At 42.0% G+C, this 20,037-nt stretch overlaps 1 protein-coding gene across 3 annotated transcripts in view; it reads right to left on the bottom strand.

Moving 5' to 3' along the window:
• LOC149308838 (connector enhancer of kinase suppressor of ras 2-like) overlaps positions 1 to 20,037 on the bottom strand; it is a 318,424-nt gene that overhangs the window by 187,060 nt on the left and 111,327 nt on the right. For all 3 annotated transcript variants that reach the window (XM_089536538.1, XM_089536539.1, XM_089536540.1), the window contains exon 3: positions 5,891 to 6,093. In XM_089536538.1, coding sequence (XP_089392664.1) covers positions 5,891 to 6,093 — 203 coding nt within the window. The remainder of the gene's footprint in view (positions 1 to 5,890; positions 6,094 to 20,037) is intronic.

Genomic DNA, 20,037 nt, shown 5'->3' with positions numbered 1-20,037 from the left:
TAAACAGACTATGATTAATGGCTACGTACACACTGATTTGTTCAGTCCTGAACAGCATTAATGGAAATATGCCCAACTATAAGGAGTCAACACAGAGGAGCGGGTGCCTACAAGCTTCAGTCAACAGGTTATATTGGCTGTTGCCTCTTGCAGTGTAATGTTAATAGTGGGGATGATTCAGAGCAGCTCTAGGTAAGAACCAGATGGGCCTGAATCAGGATTAAAAGATCTTGGCTTCAAATGTCTAAAACCTCCTTATGAGCAAGCCATGAGCACAGAGCAAAAGGCAATGGTTACTTCTGCATGCATGCAAAATGAGGGCTGATTCAAGCACTCATGGATCATCATGGTGAAGGGTCTGGAAACCATGTCCTATGAGGAACGACTTAGGGAGTTGGGGATGTTTAGCCTGGAAAAAAGAAGGTTAAGAGGTGATATGATAGCCCTGTTTAAATATTCGAAGGGATGTCATATTGAGGAGGGAGCAAGCTTGTTTTCTGCTGCTCCAGAGAACAGGACCTGGAACAATGGATGCAAACTGCAGGAAAAGAGATTCCACCTCAACGTTAGGAAGAACTTCCTGACAGTAAGGGCTGTTCGATAGTGGAACACACTCCTTCCTCGGAGTGTAGTGGAGTCTCCTTCCTTGGAGGTCTTTAAGCAGAGGCTGGATGGCCATCTGTCAATGGGGATGCTTTGATTTAGATTTCCTGCATGGCAGGGGCTTGGACTGGATGGCCCTTGCGGTCTCTTCCAGCTCTATGCTTCTATGCTTCTATGATCTATCCTGATGGAATAGCAGAAGTATTCTGCTCAATCATTCCTCCAGGATCCTGGCCTCCAGTCAGTTCCACTCGAATTATATTCTGATCAAAAATCTAGACTTTTTGAATGTCAAGATAGAACAGTTTGGAAGCATGTGCTACTTTTATTCTACTTCTTCACCGGTTGTTTAGAATTAAAACAAAGAATCCACCGAGAACATTTCAGTACAGTTTTAATCATCATTATCACTCCTTGGAACTGGAATTTCCAGAAACCACTGACTACTGCCTTCAAATTGGTTGTTCAAAACAGTAACTTCATTAAGTTAGAAGGGGAAAGAGGAGGAAAAGGATTCTTTCACAATCAAATCGTATTTTTTGGATTTTATCAGTTAGGGGTTTTTTGGGGGGGAAGTTAAAAATATTACTCTGGAATCTGATCTTAATATGACTCTTACCTCTCCAAGTACAAAAGCTGGAAACCATGTCAAAATGCAGAAGCACAAACCCCACAGAACCAGGCCAGAACCGAATTAAAAATAGATTACAAAAGCATGTTTAATTGGAAAAACAAATGCTATTCCTGATGTAATTTCTGGGAGTTTGGGTGCATGTGGGTTGTTTCTGTAATTTGCCTCGTGTGACCACTGTACCTCTGTGTAAAGCAGGGATTTGGTCTTTCAAATGTTTTGGAAGCTACACAGTTAATCGTAAGGGATTGTGAGGACTGTATTCCAAAATATCTGAGGCCAAAGGTTTTCCGCCCTTAATGGAAAGCTTATATTAAAATATATATATATCTAGATCCATTGGTTGGTTTCAGCCAGAGCAGGGCTGCCGAATCAATTGCTAAATGGCAAATCAACACTTTTGTCAATGCCATTGATGAAGTGGCTCTACTCTAATTGGGACTAGAAAACCTAATGTCTCATTAGCTGACTTATTGTTAGGCTTTGCCGTTCAGCCACTTCCAATTCCATGTCTTTTCTCTTACACACAAACACAACACAACACACACACACACACACACATTGACACTCTTTTAAACAATAGTTGGAAAACTTTCTTCTTGAGATATAGCCATGTTAGTCTGTAGAATCAGTACGTAGAAAGATCTTGTAGCACCTTTGAGACTAACCGAAAGAAGTTGGTAGCATGAGCTTTTGTAGACTCCAGTCTACTCTATTTGCATCTGTGGAAGTAGGCAGAGCTCTTCGAAGGCTCATGCTGCCAACTTCTTTATTTCAGTTAGTCTCAAAGATGCTACAAGATCTCTCTACATAATGCTTCTTGAGTGTCAGGAAACTGTAATGGGGAGAATGCTGGACTGATGAGAATCTTCACAGTTTGAATCCTATTCTGCACAATTTCTTTTTGGCACAGAAAACAGTATTTTTCTGTGCAGAAATATTATTATCTGTGAAGAAAAAAAAGGCTCTTTCCTGCACAGAAACTACTGTTTTATATACAAAAAACTATGCGTGGATGTTGGACAACATGGCCTGCTCTGATAATCTTAAATCCTATGATGGCTCATATGACAGAAGGCCAGCTTTCAGGTGTCTTGATTCCAGGCCATTCTGAGTTTGTAGGTCAAACCCAGCACCTTGGATTGAGCTCAGAAACACATTGGAAGCTAGTGTAGTTGGTTTCAGGATCAGTTGTATATGGTTCCAAAAGCACATGGAGTCTCCTTTAGAGAATTAAACTCAGGTCTCCTGGAGTCCTTGTGAAATCAATATGCCATCCTGGCTCACCCAGTTCCCTTAGGAAAATGCTCACATATTTATTACATTGGCACTGGTTGACTTAACCAAATCTGACTGGCTGCCATGTTATTTATTAATAAGTGGAGATACCATTACATCAGACAGGGGATGTTATCCTATTCACAACCTGTGTGATTAATTCAGAAATAAGGATGCATTGGCAGACTTGCATTATGGCATGGAAGCAACGGCGACCACAGAAACTAGTGGTGAAAATATTTGCACATTCTAAGCCATTTGGGAAGGGGGGATACATTTCTTTACCACTGAATTTGCAAATTCAAATGACTCGTGGAAACTGGATAAATATGCAGCACATCCTCCGTTTCAAGTAGGGTTAGCATCAGTAAGTAGCACCAGGATCAGAAACTTTGACCAACTGTATGAGTCCAAGTTGAGACTGCCATGGTTGCCTTAGTCGATGATCTCCGTCTGGGCATGGACAGGGGAAACGTGTCCCTGTTAGTGTTTTTGGACATCTCAGCGGCTTTCAATACCATTGACCATGGTATCCTTCTGGAACGCCTGAGGGAGTTGGGTATCGGGGGCACTGTGCTCCAGTGGTTCCATTCCTACCTCTCAGGTAGAATCCAGATGGTGCAGCTGGGGGATGTTTGCTCCAATGAGAGGGCACTTCCATCTGGTGTCCCTCAAGGAGCTATTGTGTCCCTCATGCTATTTAACATTTACATGAAACCGCTGGGAGAGATCATCCGGAGACACGGGGCGCGGTGTTATCAGTATGCTGATGACACACAAATATGCTTCTCTGTGTCTCCGACTGATGCAGTGACTAGGGATGGCATCTCTCCGCTAAATGCCTGCTTGGAGTCGGTAATGGGCTGGATGAGGAAAAACAAACTCAGCTTGAATCCAGAGAAAACTAGCTATAGGCTCTCCCGGTCTGGGTGGTGAAATTTGTCTACCTGTCCTGAATGGGGTCATGCTCCACCTGAAGGACACAGTCCGCAGTTTGGGGGTGCTTTTGGACTCGTCGCTCCAGCTGACTTCTCAGGTGGATGCAGCGGTCAGAAGCACTTGCTATCAGCTTCGGCTGATACGCCAGCTGCGACCCTACCTAGGCCGGGAGGACCTTGAAACAGTGGTGCATGCCCTGGTAACCTCTCGGTTGGATTTCTGTAATGCGCTCTACATGGGGCAACCCTTGTACCAAACCCGGAAGCTTCAGCTAGTACAGAATATGGCAGCTAGGTTGGTCACTGGACGTTCCAGGGCCGACCATATAACGCCAACTCTGTATGATCTCCATTGGCTGCCTGTTTGCTTCCAAGCACAATACAAGGTGTTGGTTATCACCTATAAGGCCCTAAATGGCTTGGGCCCAGGTACTTGGAGGACCGCCTCTCCCCATATAATCCGCCCCGCACACTCAGGTCATCTGGGACGAGTTTGTTGAGGATCCCAACAACGAGATATGTGTCAACCTCACAAAGGGCCTTTTCCATCTCGGCCCCTGGGATCTGGAACACCTTTCCCGAGGAACTCCGCACCGCCACCTCCCTGGACCTCTTCAAAAAGAGACTTAAGAACTTCCTGTTTCGGCAAGCCTTCCCCGATGTCCCTTGATATTGGGACTCCCCCCCTATATGTACAACATTATCGAGCGTATCAGCTGGCCTGGTTTTGATGTATGGTTTTAATGTGTATTTTTGGAATGTTGTTATAAGTTTTATTTATGTATTGCAATTTTTATCCTGTATTTTGTATTTGTCATTGCAATTTTTACTGTACACCGCTATGATCAACATGGAATAGCGGTCTATAAATAAAACGTATTATTATTATTATTATTATTATTATTATTATTATTATCCTGGCAGAATGACCAGTACAAGTAGTGAATCCAATCACCATAGTGACTTATGGTGACCTATGTGATTGAAATTACACCCATGTAAGTATTTTTGGAGTCACTGAAGATGGAAGTACTCAGTACCTCCATTCATGATGACCCAGTGCCTGTGTCACCTACCTGTCTTCAGCCTGGGCACCATTCTTTCATAGCCATTTAGTAGCTTTGGGGGCAGACAAGGAAAAATAGGGGGCATTCTGGCAAAAGTTGGTCAAAAAGGGAACAGAAATCCCACTGGGTCTTCTGGGGATCTTTCAGCAATCCAGGAGATAAATGCCATTTCCCTGTGGTTAAGCTGCAGGAACACAGTTGCTTGATGACTGGCCACTCCACATCTGGCCCCATCCTTCCAAAGCCACTAAATGGTCATGGGGGCAAGCTGAAGCGCACAGTGAGATGCACACAGCATATCCTACAATATTTCACAGATAAAAACCAGAACACATGCGGCCAAGCAACGTCAAAATACGATCAAGATGGCAAGAGTTATTCATGAGAAAGAAGATACAGTGACCCTTTTTTTTATGCAGGTGATCTGTTCCGGACCCCCTCCCCCGCGTAAAAAAATGTGTATGCTTGAGCCCCATTGAAAATAATGGAGCTCGTGCAAGCGATGGGGGTGTGGCAGTGCGGCGACGCAGCGGTACGCGTGTGCACCCATTCATCTAATTGGGATGCACCGCCCCATGTGCCCCATGTGCTCCCTTCAGCTCCCTCGTACCTTTCAGCATATGCTGAAAGCCACGTATAGTGCGTCCGCGTATAACGCGGGTTCACTGTACAAGGAGGTTGCAACAGTTTGCTTCGGCCAAAACTTATTGGGAAGGTCAAGATTGTCACAATTATCATTTCCCCACTCTCTCTCAGTTAACTACTTTTGCATTCTGAACTCAGTTTGCAACAGTTGAAGTAATCTGAGGAGCAGGGGGGGAGTGGGAGGAGGACAAAGAAACCGGAACATTTCCAAAGCAGCTGGAAATGTGGGACAACAGAGGAATAATTAGTATAGTCGGGGGATAAGATGCAGCCACATGCTGCTACTATTGCACTACAGCTGCCTGATCTGTCATTGGTAAGCTTCCTGGTACCCATTCATTTTGGAACAATTCTACCAGACCACACTCGGATGGAGTCCCATCACAAAGAGGCCTCGTTTTATCTGAGATTTTATTAGGAATTACTTAGAGATGATAGGCTTCTGATTCTATAACCAGATCTTCCTTGAAACTATCCTTCTTCATGTCTAGTTCCAAAAAAAGGTACACAGACAGAGGGGAGAAGAGTCAGACGGCTGCAGAGGGAAGGAATGAACTGGTGCATCCATGTCTTGCATAAGGGGTTTCCTTTGGGCATCATGTTGGCCACTGAATGAGCAAAATGCTGGTCTAGAGAAGCCCTTGGTTTGGTCTTGCATGGTTGCTCTTAACATTCTTATTTGATAACAGCTCTTGCGTCTGTCCAAGATGGTTTACAAACTGAATTACCTGTCCAGCCAGGCAAGCAAGTTCTTGGCAGCACCAATCAGGTCAACCACAGAGGTAAGGAAATCATTTGGCAGTCTTCGGGAGGCCCTGCCATCATAATGGCCGCTCCTCCTTCTACCCGTTATGAAGTTCTGAAGGTTTTTGGCCGAGGCATTCAGCTTGTGGGAAAGAGTTCTCAGGTTTTCTGTCTCCAAGCCATAATTCTGAAAGCAAACAAGAAGAGTTGCATGTTTTAAAAGCAGGCAAACTAGCATCAGGCCCTTGACTCAATCTACATTTAAATTATTCCTTTCATTTGTCCATTGTACTGAAATCCAGGGGGAGAAACCCTTTCAACATTTCCATTGTGTCCTTGCAGTGGGGAAAAAATGCCACTGCACGTAATTCTGGATGGCATTTGTCATGTTTGCTACTCTTGAAATATTTAACCCATTTACCATTACATGACCTATTTTCAAAGGTCTTGGCTGTTGTGTTCAAGAAACGTGTTCAAATTACACAACTAGTCACAACATCTTGCATCGTCAATCATGAACCCTTTCTAACTTCAGAACTTTATACATGTTTCCACATCTTTCATTGATATCTTTCCTTTCAAATTCATCCATTTGAAATGGTAATATTCTGTAAATGAGACAATCCATATCTTTAAATAATCATAGCATTTATTGTGCAAAGATTTTGCTTGCTCCATAAAACAATCTACTTCACTATCTTTAGTCTTAAGAGAAATAATGGAACATTCCAACCTGTTCTCTAGTGGGAAAGATACATTTTCTATTATATTCATTATGTCAATAATGGAATTTCTTTCTTTTTTAATCTCCTTGATATTGGTTGCATCTGCAGTGCAGAAATAATCCAGGTTGACACCACTTCAAATGCCCTGGCTCAATGCTATGGAATTCTGTGATTTGTAGTTTTGTGAGCTGTTTAGCCTTCTCTCTCAGAGAGCTCTGGTGCCACAACAAACTACAAAAACTAGGATTCAGTAGTATTGAGCCATGGCAGTTAAAATGCTGTCAGACTGGATTGTTTCTGCAGTTTGGACGCAACCATTGTTATAAAGAAAAAACGGACATTAATGAATGTAGGCATCACAAATACACCTTACTCAACCTGGCTAGAAAAATAAATCCTTCCAAATTTTAGGGGGACTAGGAAAAGATTTTTAAAACTGCAAAGCTTCATGCATCTCAAGTATTCTATAAATTGCTGGAAACAGAGCTAGCCACCTGGTTTTGGTGTGGGACAGTAACTGTTTTGTGGTTTGTACCAACAAATTCACAATACTCTTTAAGTAGTTCTTAGTGCATAATAGAAAAAAATAATTCCACATTTTCAGGACTGTACACTCCAAATTATTCTTGTGTCTGTTGTATTTTGACTTTGTGAAAAAGGCGGATGTGTAAAAGACCTCTTCATCACACACATACACACATATGCTTTGCGTTTGTATTTTATACACACACATCATACACATCTCCCTTTGGAACCATCATTCAGAACTGTATAACACAGAATACAGTTGCGACAAACTTGAACTCTGTGGACTCTTTTATAAGGACCCTGTCGTAATGGCAAAATCTTCATAGAAATAGCATGGCGCATGATGAAGTTCATGAAGTCAAAAACGAATAATACAAATCAGAAGAAGACATCAAAATGCAGCACTGAAATTTTGTTGCTGCTGTTGTCTTATTTCTTAATCGCCTCTCCCTATAGATCAAGCATCAAGATGGGAACAACAAAAGATTAGACACATAGTACTTGTTAAAAGAGCGTATAAAATCAATATATATTAAAGCAGTCAATACGTAGTCTTTTGTGGGTTTTTCGGGCTGTGTGACCATGTTCTAGAAGAGTTTATTCCTGAAATTTCACCAGCATCTGTGGCTGGCATCTTTTTTCTCTGAAGATGCCAGCCACAGATGCAGGCGAAAAGTCAAGAATAAACTCTTCTAAAACATGGCCACATAGCCCAAAAAAACCCACAAAAGACTATATATGCTGGCAATGAAAGCCTTGGACTTCACAATCAATACATACTTTAAAACCTGTAATTTAAAAATCTTCTGGATAGGCCAGCCAGGAGACACTGGACTTTGCTGCTATTTTAAACTTAGGTAGTGTATTCAGCTGATGAATCTCCAGCAGTTTGCTCCACAGTCTGAGAATAATCAAAGAAAATGTCCTCTGGATAACAGCTGTCAGCCTAGTTTTGGCTGTCTGAAGGAAATGTCTCCAAAAGGACCTGAGTTTACAGGCTAGATTATATGGATAAGGCAATTCTACAGATAATCTGGACCCGAACCATGTAGATCTTTAAAGGTAATAACCAACACTTTGTATCTTGCCGAAAAACTAATTAGCACCCAATGGAGTAATATTGGTATATTATAAGTCAGTGTGGTGTAGCGGTTTGAGCATTGCACTATGACTCTGGAGACCAGGGTTAGATTCCCTGGTCAGCCATGAGACTCACTGGGTGACCTTTGGCAAGTCACACTCTCTCAGCCTCAGGAATAGCAAACCTTGCCAAGAAAACTCCATGATGGGTTCAAGTTAGAGTTGTCATTGAAGGTGGCACACCACACATAACATTGCTCCTATCACCCCGGCATGGAAACCCATTGGGTGACTTTGGGTGGATCACACATTCTCAGCCCCAGAAAACCTCATAACAGTTTCGCTTAGGTTCACCCTAAGTGAGAAACAGCTTGAAGGCACACAGCAACAAATATGATCACTCCTAGATGTGCTAGGAACCGATCTGGGTGCCATGTTTTGAACCAGTTAAAATTTCCAGACTTGGTGCAAAGGACTGAGATCCAGCCTTGAGGTTTCCAGAGTGTGTACTCCCCTCTTTAGATCCTCCAGCTCTAGGAAAAGGTGGCATCTATTACCAGATTAATGAAAGGTAATAAATCTGGTTTATCTTCTGGTTCTAAATGAACAAATATGTGAATGAATTATAGTAACAATGATGCCAGGCAAATCATTGATAGGGAAAGGGACTGAAGAACCTTGGCCCCATCCTAGAAGTGAGTGCCTGCCTAGAAACCACCGGCAGAACTTCAGAGCTTGAAAAGTTTCTTTTAAAAGCAACTGGTGATATAACTCATTACAAAAGCAACTTCTTACCGTTGTGCTACACAATTATTAATTTAATTAATCATGATGTGCCTTGCTTTTCTACCACTTTTTTTAGATCCCTTTTAAAATACAAAATTTGAAAATGTACCAACAAAATGGCCCACCAACTAACATACCAACACTTTTGTTATGTGAAAAAGTAGTTACCGGTCATTATGCTATTTTGTCCTCATTACTTCAAAAATAATAACCTCTGTTGTAATGAATTATTCTGACTTGTAAGGCATTACTTACTTAAGGTCGTCTAATTTATAGAGATGAGGGTATATAGAGGAAGATCTTACTGTATGATCTTAAATAAAGCAGGTTTATATGGAAACTATAATCTGCTGTACTGTCACGACTGCAACAATGCAAAAAACCAGTCCTTGTTTCAGCATCCTCTCTCTGCCATTCAGCTTGATTGGAGTTTGGTATTTCAAAAATGTTACACTTTTCATTCAGTGGAGAGACAAATAACAGTGAAAGGAAAGGGCACCATAACCAACTGATGAATTGAGCTAGGCGATGGTGGCAGGGGGAGAGCCAGATTCCTGACTGATAATCTAGCATCTTCACTCATCATTATATAAAGTTCATGATATTTAAAGTGAGTGTTTCAGTAAACATTGCAAAGCTTGCTGGGCTTTTGGGATGCATCCTTTCCCAACAGATACAGACATGCACAGACTTCATCGATATAAGCACAATGCAAAGGCAAACCATATGTGTATGTTTTTTGTGGGCGTTTCGGGCTATGTGGCCATGTTCTATAAGAGTTTATTCCTGACGTTTCGCCAGCATTGGGGCATGGCATCGACACAATGCATGCCCCGACGCTGCCCTGACGCAGCACCAGATGGAGCACTGAAAAGTGCACTGCAGCTGCAAAGGTGCTTTTTCCCCAGTGCAAAAAGGAGCGTCATTTTTCCCGTTCCTTTTAGCATCGGGGAAAGGCTACAAACCACAGGAAAAGAGATTCCACCTAAACATTAGGAAGAACCTTCTTGACAGTAAGAGCTGTTCAAGAGTGGGATACACTGCCTTGCAATGCAGTGGAGTCTCCTTCTTTGGAGATTTTTAAACAGAGGCTGGATGGCCATCTGTTGGGGATGTTTTGACTATCTCTTCCTGAACATCAGGGGGTTGAACTGGATGGCCTTTGGGGTCTCTTTCAGCTCTATAATTTTATGATTCCATGCACATAACAGGATAGCGGCTACTGGTTGTTTCAGCGGTTGAGTGGATCATGACAGTTATACTGCAAACTGGGCACCTTGGCACTTATTGATCATCTAGGCGAAATCCATCATACTGATGGAGAAAAAAATGTCAACACTTAATTTTGCTTCTAACAGTCACTAGTAACGATTCTGTTGTAAATTAACCCCAGGGGATAAAAAATGGTCCATCCCTTCCTTTAGATTCCTCAGAAAGGATTCCTCGTGTCAGCTTTTCAAGATGCAAATACAGAATGCTGGAAGATAATTTCTAATGAATACACATTCTCTTAGCCGAAGGAGCCACCTTGGGGAAGTTGGGATGGGCATCTTTTTCAGCATCAAGTTAAAAGCATTTTCCCCCAAATCAGGATTTGGAGATTTACGACTGGTCCTGACAAGCATCACTTCTGAAAAAGATGTGATGATGGTGGTGTCAAAATGCAAGCTCTTACATTGTTAAATGAGATGTTAAAAAGGAAAAGAAAAGTCTAATAAGCAGGGGGGAAAAGTCTGCTTAAGGAATTCCCGGTGTCAGGTGTTATTCATGCCCTGCCAGTCTTGTCACTCCGCAGCGGTGTTCTTAATTGAGTAATGATGATAATCACATACTCTGTGGGCAAGAGACGGAGATATCTGAGTAAGAGGCAATTGAACCCAACATGACCTAATTTTCACAATGTCTTATCACAGAAACCCACTTCCATATAATTTAAGCTTATCATTTTTATATATTTTATTTTGCAGAGGAAGTGTCTAGTAGAATCACTATTATGTTGAGAGTAACTACAGGGCAATGCTTCTGTAGTGATATATAAAACTCAAGTTGATCTGCAGCTTCCATTGAGCTAGGGATGGGAGTGGCTCACAGAATGTTTCAAATACACTTGTAGAAAGCGTTGCCTGGCTTGTTCAACACATCTTTGTGGCTCTATTCTTTATTGGGAAATTTAATCTTGGGTACCAAAATTTGGACTGAGACTCTAGAGAACAGGGTTCGAATCCCATATCATCCCCAGAGCCCTCTAACAGAGAAAGCTAAATATCTCACAGAACTACAAAACCCATAGCATTGGAACATGGCAGTTAAAGCGTTATTTCTGCAGCCTTTGAAACCATTTCAGGTGGTGATGTGAGGGGGAAGATCTCAGAAAATGACCTAAATAACCACGTATATTCATATGTCAGCACATGTATCATCCCAATGCAGATAATACATCACATGTTCTATAACAGTAAGCAAGGACACATCCATGCTTCATTTTGTGTGCCAGATTTCTAGAGTGATGAGCATATGAATCATTCCTGCATTTCCTCTCTGTAATGATTTTCCATTTGAGGTACAGTTTCTTCCCATTATCTCTTTTCACTGAGCAATATCTCCAGATCAAAGTGCACAAGGCCCTTGTACTTTCGTAGGACTACACGAAAATATCCACCACGGCAGCCCCGATTATGTAAAGCAGCATTCGTTTTAATAAAAGGTTTTGCTGACTTCAAAGACATGGAGCCTGGATAACTCAGTTTCTTTAATGCAAAGCTTGAGGGGAATGAGCTTTGTATCCAATATTAGCCAGTTGGGCTGAACAATCATGAATATAAAAGTCACCATACACACACGAAAAAAAAAGCAGGGCTGTTCTAAGTTATGCAAAACTAGCATAACCTAAAGATAGTTAAGAATTGGTTGTACTTTATGAAGAATGCAAAGACAACCTGGTCACGTTCCTTGTTATCCATAAGTACTGCTGCTTCATTGCATTCTAAAAATAGGGCTGCTACATTGCAGCCCCTCAAATATGGAGATCTGCATGTGATAGAAATTATTATCATTATACATATTATTAATCTGCATATTGAAAATGCATTTTTACTCACTTAAGTAATATTTAAAAAGTAGATCATGACACAACATCACAAGATGGAGGAAGCGACTAAGGAAGAAGAGAAAACAAACTATGCTTTTTTCCTAGCCTGTGAAAGGCCTGGAGCAACTCTGCCAGCTGACCCATCGACAGTCTTGCCTTGGGCTTGAATCACCTTCCCATGGTGTATTGGATGTGGCAGGTGTTCGGTTTGTACAGTGGCAGTATCTCCCTTACTTTTGGCCAGATGACTGCTCTGTTAGTCAATCATCAATTACTTCATCAATGGGAATTATATATATTAGCAAATGAGAAAAGAAACAATCATCCTAAAATCCAAAAGGACATTTTGGTTTTAGATTGGAAGAGACATTTCCCTTCATCTGACAAACCATCAGCGTGTTTCTTCTAAAATGGCACTTAATATATGGAGGTTTCATAATTAATGCTGTATGTGCTACTGAATTAATTGGGCCACTTTTTCTATTAATAGAAATGTCTTCATTAATTAAGGCACAGTGTCCTGTAAACCCCACTGAATGCAAGAGGATTTATTTCTGAGCAGACGATGGTCAGGTTTGCCTTGACTCTCCAGAGATTGTGCACTGCAACTCCCAGAACCCCTTGTTTGGGTCTTGAAGTCCAAAACAGTTGTAGGAGGAATTTCCCTTTCTCTAGTCTACATTGCTTGTGCCTTACCCATTATGTGGTTCAAAAGTCTACTTAAGGCTATAGAGACAACCTAGTAACAACCTGGTATGATGATACACGCTATGGGTATATTGGGGCTCTTCAGAAGTTCCAGATAGGGATGAATTGGTGAACATGATGCGGCAAACCCTCCCATTTCCTAGGGAGCTATTATCAGATTTTTTAAATGGCATTTGTCCTACATACATTATATGGATACATATAGAGAACCAGCATACCATAGTAGTGTGAGTGTTGGACTATGACTCTGGGGACCAAAGTCCAATTCTTCACTCAACCATGAAACCCACTGGGTGACCTTGTGTGATTTACATTCAGCCTCAGGCAAAGGCAATGGCAACCTTCCTCTGAACAAATCTTGCCAAGAAAACCTCATGACAGGTTTGCCTTAGGGATGCCAGAAGTTGGAAATGACTTGAAGGCACACAACAATAACAATGACAACATGAAACTAGAAGGAACTAGGCAACCAGAGCCCAGGACTTATTTTTTATCCAACTCACCTGTTGCAAATTATTTTTCCAACTGGATAAACATGAAGGCATTTCTGTATGGATGAACAAGATAGAAACTAGACCAAAAGGTGCTTTCCATCCAAAAGAAAGAAAGAAAAATCTTTGATGCCTCAATTCCATTTCTTCAGTTTTTGAATACCTTCCTTTGTATTGTACTTGTAATTCATTTCGTGAGTAGAACAAATGCTCCTTTCATGACAAATGACCGGGTAGGTCTGGGAGGCCACCAGCCAATAAATCCAGCTGTAGTTGTGCAACTTTTGCTTCTCCGTAGCAATGATCTACAACATCCCTTTCTGTTCTTACTCATATTGTATTGCATGTTTACTTAGTAGGGTGGGCACCCCACTAATTCAAAATCATCCCTGAGGCTTATGGGACAAAACGTGAGGCCTAGGGATGGCCCCAGTGATGTCATTAAGCATTACAAGTGACAATCACAATTGTTCACAGTTTGTCATTCAGATACAAACATACAGAATATTATTTTCCTGTTTGGAGATTAAGGCAGCAGTCTTAACTAAAGGGTCTGTTCCCAGATCAAGGTGAATACTTAAAGATATTGAATGTTTATTCTAGCCTACTTGTTTCAAGATGGAAGGTGGATGCAGAGCAGAGTGGAAGGTGAGCACTGGTGCCTCCATGACTGGGAGGGAAGGAGGAAGCTAAGTAGACACACAAACTCCCTGGTGAGTCGTTGAAAATAGCAGAAATCCATCAACTAATCCTTTCAGATTATTGCAAACTGCTGCTCTCCTAGCTGAGCTGGAGTTTTGCACACAGTCTTTTTCACTTGCCCAGAGCTGAGCTCACCAAAACTGCAAAATCTGTAACCTCTGGCAGCATCTGCACTGCAGAAATAATCCAGTTTGACACCAGTTTAACTGCCCTGGCTCCATCCTGTGGAATCCTGGGATCTGTAGTTTGCAATCGCCCCAAAGCTCTGACTCATCACAAAACTACAATTCCCAAAATGCAATAGCATTGAGCCATGGCAGTTAAAGTGGTGTGAAACTCAAATACAGTGGGTCCTTGGTATCCTCTGGGGTTTGATTCCAGGATCCCCCGTTGATAACAAAATCCGTGGATGCTCAAGTCCAGTTAAATATAATGGCAGAGCAAAATGGCGTACGCTATTTGGAATTTATACTTTTTTGGAATATTTTCAAAACCTTGGATGCTTGAATCTGTGGATAAAAAAACCAGTGGATAAGGAGGGCCGACTGTATTTCTGCTGTGTAGATAGAAGACTAGAGGCTCAGAGCCAAGCTCTGAATCTGAAAAACCCATTACTTAATTTTCAAATAATGCCTGGAAGGGGTCAATTTTATTGTTGGAATGTCCAAGACATTGCATTGTTCGGGGATGTTCCAAAATGAAATGGCAACCAGTGGGAATCATTTTTCTCTTGCAATTGTCATTCTCTGCTATCCAAATGCTCCCAAACCAGAGCTTGCTGGACAACAGAAATCACCCGCTAGAACCTGGTCTGCAGATAATGTGAAAACAACCAGCAATAGCAACAAATCTGTAAAAGAAAGGGGGGAAATGACCCCCCCCCCAGATATATGCAAGCCAGATCAAGGTGAAATAATGTTCAAAGCCAGCCAATTTGTTTTGGCACAGGAGGCAGAAAATTCCTCAAGCACCTCTTCCCATTTTTAGTGTACCATATAACGTAATCTAATGCATAATGTAATAATAACAAACCTTTCGGTGCACCCCAAATCTGCCATCTGAAGTAACTGCCTCACTCTGCCTAATGGCAGAGCCAGTCCTGCTGATGGGATTTTAACAGGTGAATGAGTATGTGATAGAGGCTTTTAGTAACAAAAAGAAATGGAATTACAAAATGAAAAAAGAAAGAAAGATTGCATAGCTCCATGAGCTAAGCAAGAACCAAAATGTTGGCATTGGTTATAGATGGGTCATTTTATGGTGAGGAGCACAAGTCTCTGTTATACTCTTACAAACGCTGGAACCAGGTGCAACTCAATAGACACAACTGTTAGGCATCAGTAGTCATTTCTTTTGCAGCCTCCTTCATTTCATCTAGATAGTTCATGAATGCTTTTGATTAAATGAAAATTGAAAGCCAAGGTATTGTGTCTGGATCCAGCATAGTGGCTTGAGCATTGGACTATGACTCTGGAGAATAGAGTTTGAATCCCTGCTTGGCCATGAAACCAACTGGGTGATCCTGGGCAAGCCACACTCTCTCAGCCTCAGAGGATGAAAATAGCAAACCTACTTTGAAGAAACTTGCCAAGAAAACCCTGTGGTGGGTTTACAATAAGTCAGAAATGGCTTGCAGGCACACAACAACAACGACTGGTCTAAAGGCTTAGAAAACTACTTCTAATAATGGCATGCTGAGGCTACCCATGACTGAATGGTGATAGGATGATGCTCTGGATGCTGGAGCATCATCCTACCAGTGCTGTGTTAGGTATGGTTAGAGCTCAGTTACCACTTCTACGAGGGATGTAACTCTTGTCTTGTAGATGCATCTACACTGTAGAAATAACGCAGTCTGGCACCACTTGAACTGTCATGGGGTCATCTTAAAGAAACCTGAGATTTGTAGTTTTGTGAGGCACCAGCACTTTTTGGCAGAGAAGGCTAAATAAAGATCCTGTAAAACTACAAATCCCAGGATTCCATAGGATGAAGCTACAGCACTTATGCTGGCATCAAACTGCATTCTTTCTACAGTGCAGATGCACCACTGAGACTGCTGCCACACTGCAGAGTCAATGCAGTTTGAAGTTGCTTTATATGTCATGGATCCAGCCTGCGGAATCCTGAAATTTGTAGTTTGCTGTGGCACCAGAGCTCTATCACAGAGAAGGCTAAATACCTCACAAAACTAGAAATCCCAGAATTCCATAGCATTGAGCCATGGCCGTTAAAGCAGTGTCAAACTGCATTAATTCTGCAGGATAGAATTTTCTCCTCCAAAGAAGTAAGTTTCTTCTCCATGGAAGCAATTGAGTACTGTTAGCAATTTCGTTCTCTCTGTGAGAAAGTCTTCAAAAGCCATGCACTTTTCAAAGCCTACTCACAAACTTTGGCTTATTCTGTGCAAAATTCACACATGGTGGTTTTGCACCAAAAATAGCATTTTCTGCACAGGAAAGAGAACATGCTTTTGTCCACAATTGTTTTCCATGTGAATTTTGCACAGAATAAGTCCTAAACTTCTCTATGTCTCCGACTGATGCAGTGACCAAGGATGGCATCTCTCCTCTCGTGGCCTGTCTGGAGTTGGTAATGGGCTGGATAAGGGAAAACAGACTCAGCCTGAATCCAGAGAAAACGGAAGTACTTGTGATAGGTTCTCCCGGCCCAGGGATGGCGGTGGTTCCACCTGTCCTGAATGGGATCACGCTTCCTGTGAAGGACTCAGTACGCAGTTTGGGGGTGCTCCTTGACTCGTCGCTCCACCTTACATCTCAGGTGGATGCGACAGTCAAGAGCACCTGTTATCAGCTTCGGCCGATACGGCAGCTGCGTCCCTACCTGGGCCGGAGAGACCTTGAAACTGTAGTACATGCTCTGGTAACCTCTCGCTTGGATTTCTGCAATGCGCTCTACATGGGGCAGCCCTTGTATCACACCCGGAAGCTGCAATTAGTGCAGAATATGGCAGCACAACTGGTCACTGGTACATCCAGGGCCAGTCATATAACTCCGGTCCTTAAAGACCTACACTGGCTGCCTATTCACTTCCGGGCGCAATACAAGGTGTTGGTTATTACCTATAAAGCCCTAAATGGCTTGGGCCCAGGGTACTTAGAGGACCGCCTTTCTCCATACAATCCGCCCCGCACACTCAGATCATCTGGGCAGCAACTGTTAAGAGCTCCAGAGGTTCGATTAGTTACCACCACCAGGAGGGCCATTACCACCTCGGCCCCCAACCTCTGGAACTTGCTGCCTGTTGAACTCCGCTCAGCCACCTCCCTTGTCCAATTTAAAAAGGGGCTGAAGACCTATCTTTTCGAGCAGGCCTACCCCTGACTCCCGCCCCTGGATACTCTCTCTCTACCTCCTTCGTCAGCATTGTCTAGCTGGCATGAGTTTGGGTAATTGGGTTGTTGTTTTTACTGTATGTTTTAACTGTTTTGGATTTTATTGTATGTATTTTTTGCTGTAAACTGCCTTGATTTCTTTAGAAAGGCGGTATAGAAATAAAATTTTATTATTATTATTATTATTATTATTAAACTGCAAAGATTCTTTTCGGTTTAGAATTCATCACATCAGAGTTTCTTCAGACTTGAAACACATGTTTTCTGACACCCCCCTCCATACGTTCAAATATTATTTCCATCTCTAGATCCTATGACTGCTCAGTGTACCATTATATTGCTTAGAATTAACTTTCCAATCTCTGTTTCTGGACCTTGTTCAGCATAGTAGCAACTGAAATAATGAATCTGCCAACTGACAGCAACTTCAAAAGTGCTTCTCTTTCTCTTTCCCCAGATTTTTGTTTCTTCATCTTCCTAATGGAAAATAACAATGCAAGTGCATCTCTCCCCTCCTGATGTACATTTTCAACAACATATGAGGTTGTTCTAAACAGGCAATTTCAAAATGATTGCTAATACAAAAAGATGGTGGTGGTTGTATGCTGATATTTCTCTCTCTCTCTCTTTAGGCTCCAAGGAGCAGGTGATCAGGATATCTGGGAAAGAATAAGGGATAACTAACCCTTGGATATTCTAACACTGGGTTGTGTATGAGTCAGATCACATCTGGCAATGTGGACTCAGTAAATTAATTTGGACATGCACCGATGGACAGTAATCAACCACTGTGTCAGCCAATAAACAGCAATGTAATGAAATACCAAAGCTTGCATTAGGCTTAATCACACCAAAGTTCCATCAGCTTCTGAAATGAGGACTGCTGCAACACAGAACAAAAAAGCCCAACCAACTGTGGGCAAAAAGAGCAATGGATTTCCTTGCCCAGTGCAAAAAGATCAGGGTTCTATATTAGAGTTAGCAACCTTTGCATACCAGTTTCTATTAATTACTGCTTTTCATTATGACGACTTCTGATTTGCTTGTTTTACTACACTCACTCTGTTGCAGAATCCTGCTAACCTGCAGCCATTTTTCTCTTCTCTCACTGTTTCTCCTCTTTAAGACCATGTGTATCACTATGCTAATTTATATATAAGTAAAGATACTTTATTTATATTTTACATTACTTTATCTACCTGTAATTTTATACTTATAAGTATAAGGAAGGGGAGAGAGAGAGAGAGAGAGTGTATATGAAATACTTACATAAAATACTTTATAAAGCAAAGTAATGTATCTTATATATTGTTGTATGCCATCAAGTCGTTCATGGTTTACAGTGACCCTAAGACAAACCTATCAATAATATTCAAAGACATAACCATGTTAGTCTCTAGAATCAGTATCTTGTACCACTTTTGGAACTAAGAGTACAGACCACCCCTAAGGGGCGGCCTGCAACTGCCTCCAGCTGCACTGATTTGGAACTACAGCAACCACACATTGCAGCCCTGATCTGGCCTTTTCAGGGCACAAACAGCAGCAGCAAAACACAGCTCCTTTTTGTGCCCTGGAAAGGGTGCAATAGCTGGAGCGCCGTGGCTTTACGGTGTTCTTCAGCACTGCGTCATGTGGACACAGCACCAGGGGAGTGCCATGATGCCACATGCCATGTGGAGTGGCGTGCGGCATCACTCCACCATGGGGGCGGAGTCAGGGTGTGTGTCATATGGACGCCATGCCATGCCACGCCTCCACCTCCAGACCGACCTTAATGGCCGGTATACACAGCCCCTAACTGAAAGAAAAAAGATGGCAGCATGAGCTTGCATGGATCTAAGTCTACTTCCTCAGATGCATTTGATGGAGTGGACCTAATGACACCACCCACAATATTAGAGGGACTATCCGTAATATATAGGTAAAGTATCTTACACATTGTTGCTGTCTGCCATCAAGTTGTTTCCAATATATGGTGACCCTAAGGCAAACCCATCAGTAATATATAGGTAAAGTACCTTATATATTGTTGTTGTGTGCTATCAAGTTGTTTCCAACTTATGGTGACTCTAAGGCAAACCTATCATGGAATTTTCTTGGCAAGTTTAGTTCAGAGGAGGTTTGCCATCAAGCTTAGGGATGCTAAAATACATGGAACAAGGGTAGTAGTCACAGATACAAAAGTGTTACTGCCTTTGTTCAGGGGGTGTCATTAGTCTGTTCTTTCAAGCTTTCCAGTTGGGATGCTGACCATTGGTACAAAGAAGGCTGGTAGAGGCTGATCTTGAAAAGGCCATACTCTTGCTTCTGTGGAGTATGGGAAGACCTGAGTAGAAAAGATCTACTTTTCTCTATTTTAGTTAGGGAGCATCAAGAATTTCTGTTATGTTTCCCTAACTGGTTGTTGGTTTCAAGATGTCTTTGGAACGCAATAGGTTTTTGTAACTTTGCCACATTCTAAGCTATGCCTGGAGGAGGATGCTGCAAGATGTGGTACCCAAGAAGTGATAGTATCCTTCTTAGAATAAAACTTTCTTAAATTCTCTGTAAAGCCACACAGTGTTTTTGGTGACTTGGCACACACACAAGTTCCTTTTTTCTCCTGAAGGAAAGAACAGTGGTTTTACTTTGGGATATTCATATCTCTGTCTTCCTTTGGGAAAG

The sequence above is a fragment of the Sceloporus occidentalis genome, unplaced genomic scaffold, assembly GCF_023333645.1.
Source record: "Sceloporus occidentalis isolate IW3139 unplaced genomic scaffold, rSceOcc1.0.p SCAF_8, whole genome shotgun sequence".
NCBI lineage: Eukaryota > Metazoa > Chordata > Lepidosauria > Squamata > Phrynosomatidae > Sceloporus > Sceloporus occidentalis.
The sequence above is the reverse complement of the archived record's forward strand: the minus strand, read 5'-3'. Positions and strand labels throughout refer to the sequence as shown.